Below are 10,554 nucleotides of genomic sequence, written 5' to 3' on the forward strand. Positions count from 1 at the left end.
GATCAACAAGGAAAATGGACCCAAGGTCATTATAATGACCTTAAGAACTGGATCTGTGAGAAATACATTCTCTGATGACAGAGGGTGTGTCAAATCAGACTAATTTACATTTTGCTCAGCTGTTTATTCTATGTTGCTAAATAACCTGGGTTACAGAAATATTGTCCCTCTGCCCTCCATAGCGCACAATCTGGTTAGAAATCATGAGCACTTACTCTGTAGTCCTACAGGATTATTATTATAAAAGCAAATAAAAACATGGAATTGCAGGTTGTCAGCTTTAAGAACATTTTACACACCACCCAAAATAAAACCCCTCCCTACTGCCATCTCCCCTCCCTAACTCATCCTTACAACATATCAAATCAAATAATAATTAATTTCTTACGCTGCAGTTGTTATTCTTGTATTTGTGTCTTATTCCATTGTAGCCTGTTCTGATTTTTTCATTTCTTTCATGAAAGCTTTTATTGCTCTTTAATGTTTTATATAAAGGATTTTGAATTGTCTTGTTGCTAAAATGTGCTATAGAAATAAAGTTTGCTTGCCCTACAACCTACAGCCTGTCAGTCAGTCTCCAGGGCATAGAGAACACTGTTGTGCATGTCTGTTTCAGAGGAAGCGTAACGTTAACCGCACTATGGCCGCTTTCGACTCGTTCTCACTCCCAACTCGATTGGTTAATTAGACTGAACACTGTTCACTAATGATGTATGAGGAACACATGCACGCACACACACACACACAAACACACACACATATGCAGGCACGCAAACACACACACACTCACGCACGCACGCACACACACACACAAACACACACACATATGCAGGCATGCAGACCCCCCCACACACACACATAAACACGCACACACGCATGCACGCACACACACAGACACACACACACACACGCACTCAGACACACATGCACGCACGCAGACACACACACAGGCATGCATGCAGACACACAAACAACCACATTAAACACACACACCTGCACGCATGCACGCACATACGTAGACACGCAAGCAGACACACACACATGAACACACGCACGCACAGACACACACACACGTACACGCACGCACGCACACACACACACATGCAGACAGACACACACATGCACGCACGCAAACACACATAAACACACACATGCATGCACACACGCACACACACACAGACACACACACGCGGTCTGATCAATACAGGCGTATTAAGGAAGTATCGACTGAGGAAATTAAAATTAAAGGTTTAATTAATCAGCAAGCGGCTGGCTGTGGCTGTTTTCGTGGCTTTCTGATTGTCCCTGAACCAGATTTATGTTCCTGATCAATAACACAAAGTGGACCTGCTGTTCAATATACATCCACTTTATGTTTCTATCAATAACACACTGATGCTGCAGTCTGCTGCGCTGCTCTGTAATCACCAGAACAGCTTTCTACAGAGATGTTCTCTTAATTAGGGATGCACCAAAACCACTTATTTTCAGACCAATTAGAAGTACATTTGGATAACTGCCAGTACTGAGTACTGATATGAGTACTTAATAACACCGTTACAGTTCTAACAATTTCTTTTAAAAACTGCATTATTTGCACCTGCATGTATCATGACTTTACAAGGTGTACCTGAATGCACCATGAAGCACCACACACTTTACCGGACAAATGCTTTTCTCCAAATTCTTTCATGAAAAACAAATAAAATGACAAAAGTGTATAAAAAAAGAGCAACAAAACCGCTGAAATAAGCAACAAAAATGTCGAAAAAAGCTAAACAAAAAAACAACAAAACAAAATATTCGACAAAAAAGCAACATCTAATAAGACAGTCAAAGATATTTTACTTTTTCAATGACATGTGAATAAACTCTACATGTCTGGCCCCTGATGTGATTCTTATTTCCCAGTGTGGCCCGTAGTGAAGTTGAGTTTGACCCCCCTGTAAATAGAAGAAATGTATGTCTGATTTTATTTTCTACCTAGTATAGTTGATAGGTAACTGGATATGTCAATGCATGTCTTTTTTGTTTTGTGTTTTGTGTTGTAAAGTGGCTTAAAAAAACAATAATAATACAGCCAATCCAATTTAACTTTATTTGTAAAGCACATTTAAAAAGAACAGAGTTTAGCCAAAGTGCTGCACATTAAAAAAACAACAAAGGATCACAATATTATGTAAAATGAATTCATAAAAGCCACAATTTAGACTGTTTAGCATTAAGATTTTTACCCGTTTTTAAGCAAGCTGTAAGCCAGCAGTAGGTTAACTTTACCTACTGCCAAGTGTATTGCTAAAAAGCATCACAAGCAATGATATATAAATTGGTGTCATTTTATGAGTATATGTACATGAGTACAGTATCAATCGGGATTCCGATAACCGTTAATGAAAAATAAAGAGTTGAACCCCTTTGTCTAAAGGAGGGATAGAGGGGGAAGGAGAGAGTTGAGCTCCTCTTGGTTAGAGGAGAGGGATGGAGGGGAGAGTGGGGGGAACAGTGACCCTAACCCTAACCCATGTAGAAGTAACAGTTCAACTGGTATTTTTATGTCTTGTCAACGTCAGATGTATGACTGCCATTTCTGCAGTATTGTTATTTTTTCTTTCCTGTATATATGTCTGTGGTGTCTCTGTTTTTAGAGAATATGTTGTGACAAGGGCACAAAATTAATTACCACATGAATTTGCCCTTGTTCACCTTGACCTTGACCGTATCAATAAGTATGTGTGGGAAATGCAGGAATGAAGAGCTTTAAGTGAATGCACTGGCCCATTTTCTGCCTTTGGCTTCCAAGTTCAACCTCCCAGTCATCAAACGAAGCAAGGAAAGCCATTGAGATAACTTTCCTATTCCCTAACCCTAACTCCTAACCCCTAACCCTAACCCTTTCGTAACCTTTTGTAGCTTTTTTCCAACTGATGATTCTCAGCGTCCTGCCGGTCCAGTGAGCAGGTCATCAGTCTCGTTGGGAGTGTCCCCCGTCTCCAGAGCTCTCCCTACGTTCTGCCAGAAGACCCCCGTGTGTTGGGCGGCCTGGGGCCAGCTCAGGTAGGTGCGTTTCTTCACCATCTTCCTCATGCGGTAGTAAGGAGACAGCTGGTGGGCCGGGATGTCCTCCAGAAACAGCAGGACCAACACATCCTTCTGCTCGTCGAACAGACGGAAGCTGCAACAACACACACATCGCTGGAATTTAACTAAGTATATTTACTACAGTACTGTACTTCAGTACAAATGTTGAGGTACTTGTACTTTACTTGAGTCTTTTCTTTTAATGCCACTTTCTACTTCTACTCCACTACATTTCAGAGAGAAATATTGTACTTTTTACTCCACTACATTCATCTGACAGCTTTAGTTACTAGTTACTTTACACATTAGCATTTTTGCACACAAAACACATGTGGTTTATAAAGTACAATAGAAAAAACGTGATCAAATACATTAAAATTAAAAAAACTCTCAAGAATCGAAAAAAGAACCAAAAACTGATGACATTTTGCCAAAGGCACCAAATCGGTAAGAGCCGGTAAGAAACTATTTATTTGTTTTTAATGAAATAATGTCCCACAGTTGTCCAAATGAAGGGGGGACTTTGCCTCTATAGAGTAGGAGATTCTGACGGATGTGAGCTCGCCCACCTGGCCATCTGGATCTCTCTGGAGCACCACTCGCTCTGCAGGTAACGCCGGGTGATCACACAGATGGTTTTCCTGCTGCCGTATATGGCGTCCGTAATGTTCTCTACGATCGGTTTCCCTGTGGAGAGTTCACACACACCTTTGATATCATCAACTGCATCTTTAAGACTGCTTTCTCAGGGTTCCTGTTTTGAAACCAGTCATCTGGAAACCGTCAGATGGAAACAGGGCTGTTCCCCAAACTAAGCTGAAACATAATACCAACGGAAACACCAATACAATACGGTCAGGTACCTTTAGTGTTGTTATTGAAGCTAAAAGTCTATTTATTTCAAGAATGATAATGTCATTCATTATACAATGTTGATCAAAGGGCAAGTGGGTGGTACCAACGGAAACACAATACCCAGACTGATGTCATGAAGTGGCGTATGTATGACACGACAATTTGTATGCCATTATTGCCGTGTTATCAAGACGCATAATTGCTTTTTAGCGTATTTATCAACACTGTTTGGCCTCCATTTACTTACATTACCTTGCGATTGCGTGTGAAGTTATACCTTAGCGAGTAGTATGAAAGCCTGAAAATCTGCGTAGGGAGGTTGGTCAGGGTGGAGGATGGGTCAAACACAGAACTTTCACCCAAGAGACCGGGGATTGTGTCCCGCATGTCACATTTCCTAAACCCAACCCCAGTTATTGTTTTCCTAAATCCAACCGTCCGAAAAGCGATTATGCATCTTGATAACACGCCAAAATGGCATACCATACATACGCCTATTATTGAGATCAGTCTGGAACCCGTCCACTGTATACAGCTTAGACATAAACGCAGATAGCTCAAAATGCATACAGATAACACGCCACTTGGCTTTAGAAAGTGACGTGTATGTTTACACAAAGTCATGATGTCACAATAACAACAGAAAAACCAACATAATACCAACGAAAAACTAAAGTTGACAGAGCTTTCAAAGACTGTTGAACTCTTTGCCTCATGATATGTTTTAAGAGTGATGGCCTGTGTTGAAACTTTTAAAAAGCAGCTTAAGACCCATCTTTGTAGTCAGGCATTTTTTTGTGACAATGTTGACTGTATTAATGTAATAATATTAACATATACTTTATTAATCCTGCAAGGGGAAATTACAATGTTTTTCACTCTGTTGTTTTTACACACAGGCCTGAATTACACACACATGCTCAGTACCTATACATGCACCAAATGGAGAGATGTCAAAGTGGGGAGGCTGCCCATGGAAAGGCACCCTGAGCAGTTGGGGGTTTGTTGCCTTGCTCAAGAGCACCTTGGTAGTGCCCAGGAGGTGAACTGGCACCTCTCCAGCTACCAGTCCACCACCATACTTTGGTCCGTGTGGGGACTTGAGCTTCTGTCACCCCTATGCATCAAAATGAAAAAAAAAAAATTCTCCGTCATTTTCGACACTTTTGTGGGTTTTTTTGAGTCTTTTGTCCATTTAAATTTTTTGTTTCTTGTTTTTTTACATTTTTGTTGTTTTTTTTATCAAGTTTTTGAAGCTTTTTCTGACTTTTTTTGTAATTTCCTTCCAAGTTTGTCGTTTCTCTTGTTTTTCTTTCCCACGTTTTTGAAGCATTTTTGTCAATTTTTTCAACCTTCTATCATTAATTGAAAGCATTGAACTGATTATGTATTTTACACTAAAGAACGTTGTATGGAACCATCTATGTTATCTATATTATTTTTGGACAATTTGTTGAAAGAAACCCACATTTTTGACTTTTTGAAAATGGGTCAAATTTGACCAAGGACAATAGGAGGGTTAAAGTTGATGCTGATTCTGATGGCTAAAGTATCTTTATTTAAATCTGAGAAGTACATCTGATACTGGCCTCTCACCACAAGCTGCATGAAAACCACAGAAACATGTTAAATGAAGTGAGTGTTTATCAGACATACTGTACAGAGAGCTGCCAAAAGAAAAAACAGATGTGAAACCTCTCAGATGCAAATACTTTAACTATATATATATAACCTGTATGTGCTCTGCCTTCACAACATCACTGACAGGACAAAGATAAGACAAAGAGGAACAGAGGACACAGACAAACTTAAAAGATTAGTCTAAATGACATTAGTTTCAAACAATTGCCTCCCAATACTTAAAGCGTTTCTAAATATTAAATATTACTGAGTCAGTATAAGTACTTAAATGTTAATTTTTTTTTTTCAACCTGGGACCTATTTTCCTATGTTTTTGTGTGTAAGTGACTGATAGGAATAACAATCTTTAAAATAGGTCCAGTATTGTAACTGGCAGCCATGGACCGGGCTGCGATGTAACCCTAAAGGACAAATGTTCAGCGTCAGTTAGCGTCCACTAAAAGTTCTGTTTTTGCTGCTGACATACTCAGATTATTATTCTAAGTGTCTGACATTATGGAAAGGATCCCTACAGAGATAGACCTTTTAGTTAAAGAGGAAGATCCTTTTTGTTTAACATGAAACAGCCCTGAAATCACCATCACCAAACCCACCAGACTCCATGTAAATAATCAGTACTTTTAGCTAGGGATGCACCGAATTCAGCTTGGATTCGGTGCATCCCTACTTTTAGCGCTCATAGAGCCAGAGTATTTTCATATATAAATGGGTTAATTAAGTCTTTATTTCAACCAAACCAGAGTGGTGATTGTTGGAACACTGGAAAGATGAACCAAGACAGATTTTTATTAAGTTTAATATGTTGTTGACCATCTTGTTCTTGGCGTGCTTAGTGTAGGAGACAGCATCACTGACCAATGCGCTTCAGTACGCGGAGGTGAGTCAGACAGCGGATGGCAGGTATGGGTGTTGGATGGGTCAAACAAACACAGGACATTCACCCAGGAGACTGGGTCCTGTTTAGGGTAAGGGTTTATTAAGCCTGGCTCTGCCCTCCTACGTACTTTCTCTCAATTTTCATTTTCCTTAAGGACTCCGTCTGGGTTTGCGGTATATTCTTTGGTTTTCTCCAGCCAAATATTTGTTGGTCCAATCAGCGAACAGAGGGATTGTCTGAGAACGATGACGTTGAGGTTGTGCGCTAAAAAGATGCGAACGAATCCATTCGGTCCGTTGTGGTAACGCTGCCGAATATCCAGAAGTTAAAGCCCGAGCAAGAACAATCTTTGCTGAGTTTTGTTGGTGCCCATGATGTTGTGGCCCTTCTCCCCACGAAGTTTAGGAAAAGTTTGGTTTTCCAGCTCGCTCTGTTAGTGGTGAAGGAGTTTGTTAAGGCTAACGCTAGCGATGCCAATGCTAAATATAAGCCGATAGTTGTTGTCGGTCTCCCCTCTTGTTGCACATGTGCATGAAATACGTCACGACCAAATGTTAGCAATTAGTTATGGCAGATCCAGAGTGGCTCTGGGCAGATCGAGTAGTATTAAACTTCAACAGAGTACCCGCCTTCAAGGAAGTTAACACTTGTCAATGGAGAGTGGCCAGACTGTACAAATGAGTCAGGTAGGAACAGGCTAGGTATTATTAACGTTACAGAACAAAAGGAGCTACATCTTATTCAGCGTTACGTGTGTAACCTTCAGGAAGTGAAGCAACGTTTGATTTAACCCAAACTGCCATCTTTTTATCAACTTAACTTAGTAGTTTTGGTGTCTAAACCTAACCAAACTCCAACAGTTTCAGTTCATGTGTTGAAAACTGTAACCGTTTTGTTCTCTAGTTTCAGATGTGAGGACGGAAAACGCTGCTGTGGGTCGTATTAAAGGGGATGAATGAACAACCTATATCCTCATTTGTTTTGGAGGAACTGTTGGGTGTTTTAAGGATTTGAACAAAATATTTGTTTGGAGAGGTCACTTTCTGTATTGAAGTGTCAATTTAAGTGGCAAAAATAAAGTTTAGAGCCACGTCCAAAGCTGCTAAAATGTTGGTTTTGTGTGATAAATTCATTACAGATAGCAGCAAAGGATAGACATTCAGTAACAGATGAAGACAGAGTAAAAGTGTACCTGGTTGGAAGTCTCTGTGGTGCAGACAGAGTCTCCAGCACTGCTCTCCTTCCAGCGCTGGAAGCATCTCTTGGTAAACCCAGGCCTCGTCGTGAACATTGTAGGAGATGAAGGCATCGTAGCGATGTTGAGCTCCTGCTTTTCTCCTTCTGCTGTCATATTGGAAGGCCCGGAAGAGGTGGTAGGCATAGGCTAGCTGCCACCTCAGAAAGTGGTAGATGAAGGATGCGAGGAGTGTAAGAACAACCAGACAAGTGCTGGAAATGAAGCAGAGGAAGCTAACGTCCATCCAACAGGACTGGATGTCAAAGTCAAGAAGCTTGTTTCCTTGTTCAGCCACAGGGAAGGAACATGTGTACTGGTAGGCATTAACAACCTGAGTTTGGTTGTTGTTCTTCACCCATTGGATAAAGCCGGCATTAGAGCAGTCACAAGTGAAAGGGTTGTTTTGCAGATCGAGGTATGTTAGTGCAGGGAGAAATTGGAAGACCATCTCATTGATCACAGTTATCTCATTGTCACTTAGTTTCAAACATCTGAGTGCAAACAGATCGGCCTGGAACAGAAAATCCAAAGACTTGATCTTAGTTTCGGAGAAATCGAGAACCTGCAGGTGCGGCATTGGCTGAAACAGTCCAGGATCCAAGTCTGACAAATCAGTCTGTCTGATTGTCAAACTCTTGAGCTGGCGATTGTATTGAAAAGTGTCCACATCTGGTGCAGAAATGTAGAAATTCTCAGCTGTGAAGTCCTCTAAATGTTTCATAGCCTGGAGCATTTCTATTGGTATGTCAAAGGGAAAACCAGTGTGATAACCCTTGCATATTACTGTGAGAACTTTCATGGATTTTAAATGAAGAAAATCTTTATAATAGTTTGGTTGAGGACCTTTGAAACTGTCACTAATGAAGTAAATTGTAAGATTTTCTAACTGCTGTAAATCTGTGAATTTATTTTCAAATTCAAATGGAGGAGGTACAGTTAGGTTACCCAGGTTACTCAATCCATCAAAAGCCTTATGTTTCCACACCACATCCAAATGTTTTAAGGACCCTAAACCTTGAAAATCCCCCTTTTCAAGAAGAAGTAAAACGTTGTTGCTCAGATCCAAGAACTCAAGATTCTTCAGGCCTATTTTGAAGGCGCCTTCAAGTGTCCACAGCAGGTTGTTGCTCATATCTAAAACCTTCAGGTCATTAAGACTTTCGAAGACGCATCTATCCAGGTTGGCAATGTGGTTGGTGTGCAGATCAAGCTCTCTGAGACGTGTTGTGTTTGTGAAATCCTCACAGCTCAACTCAGAGATAATATTGTCACCAATATTTAAGATCTTGAGAGAGGAGAGAGTCCGAATGTCATCGGGCACCTTGGTGAGAAGGTTGGTCTCTAAAGTTAGAAACCTCAGTTTCTTCATCAGTCGAATCGAGCCTTTAGACAGTTCAGTCATTGAAGTAGACGACAAATCAAGCTCACTGAGCTGAGAGCAAGCTACAAGTTTCACACTCATATTGGGCACTTTGCTCCAATGCAGATCCAGCTTCTTAAGTGTCGGCATCTTGCAAACCGTAGCTAGGAGACCTTTGTTGATCCACTTCTCCATATAATTAAGTCTCAGATGCATCAGTGAGTCGAGGCTCTGCAGGACTTTTTGGATCTCTTCAAAAGCAATCAACGGGTAACTAAAATACAGCTGAGTTATGTTCCTGAGTAAAGTCTTGTCAGGTATGTCCCATTTCCAGCCGGCAACATGACCACACCAAGAAAGGTCTATTATCTCAAGGTGAGGAAAGATCTGTGTTGTGATGCTGAACTTGTCAAACTTGTCATTATCCGAAACATCCAAAAACCTTCAGGCTTGAGGGCGCATTCAGCAGCAGATCTTTGGTCTGAAAGGAGGAAAATCGATTGTTTCTAATGCTCAGTTTCTGTATAAGTGGTAGCTGTACGATGGGCTGAATGGCAACGACTTGTTGGAGATAGTTTGAGTCTAAAATCACGGTTTCTAATCTGGACAGGGACTGAAAGGCCGAGGTATGAATGGACTGAATGTTGTTACCGGAGAGATCAAGCATGGTAAGGTTAGACAGTCCCTGAAAGAGGTTGCCTGTCAGGTCGCTTAGTTTGTTATTGGCCATGTGGAGCCTTGTTAATGTCACCAAATGGATGAAAGATCCATTGTCCACATGAGCAATCTTATTTGTGTCCAGCCACAAAATTCTTAGCTTTGACAAGTCCCTGAAATCATCCCTGTTGATCCGTTCGAGCTGATTGTACCAGAGATACACTACACTCGCATCTCTGGGTATGTCATCAGGCACAGTTACAAGTTTACGTTCCGAGCAATGCAAAACCACATCGGCCAAGGCGTCGTTAGAATAACTGATGGAGCAGTTTTTCAGAGAATAAGCCAGGGAAGGGTTCAGATTTTGCATGAGACACAGAAGTAAGACAATAAATCTCTGTATTAAGTAGAAGACAAACCTCCCATTGCTGGCATGATGCTAACGTTTAGGACCATCGCTGGAAGCAATTACTGCAGGCAGAGATTTGTTGAATTTTGTTCAAGGAATCATATCTGTAGAGGACAACACGAGACGTCACACAACATTACTTTATCCTGTAAAGTAATAGCCTCACATTTTGGGAAACATGCATCTTCTTAACTTTCTTGCAGAGAGAATAAAACTGTTGAAACACATTTGTTTTTTGGTTGGTAATGTACACGTGGATCCGGTGTAGAAAAACTCCTATTGTCACTCAAATAATTGTCCATAATCTGCAACTTCAATTTGGATATGTCAACCTGTTTATTTTTAAATGAAAACAAAAACTAATCACAATAAGTCAAACACCATGTCACGTTCTACAGCATCCACAGTGCCACTTTTCCACGTTACCACTTCCAATAAAC

General features: G+C 40.8%; 1 protein-coding gene across 1 annotated transcript; it reads right to left on the reverse strand.

Annotated features, from left to right (window-relative positions):
* Nucleotides 1–2,269: 2,269 nt before the first annotated feature.
* LOC114568465 (toll-like receptor 13) lies at nt 2,270–10,075 on the reverse strand. The gene is given in 4 exon segments (XM_028598079.1): nt 2,270–3,172; nt 3,648–3,765; nt 7,644–9,489; nt 9,491–10,075. Coding segments are annotated over 4 exon segments (2,790 nt in total). The 3' UTR covers nt 2,270–2,931.
* Nucleotides 10,076–10,554: the final 479 nt, after the last annotated feature.

Source organism: Perca flavescens, chromosome 14 (assembly GCF_004354835.1).
Source record: "Perca flavescens isolate YP-PL-M2 chromosome 14, PFLA_1.0, whole genome shotgun sequence".
Classification (NCBI taxonomy): domain Eukaryota; kingdom Metazoa; phylum Chordata; class Actinopteri; order Perciformes; family Percidae; genus Perca; species Perca flavescens.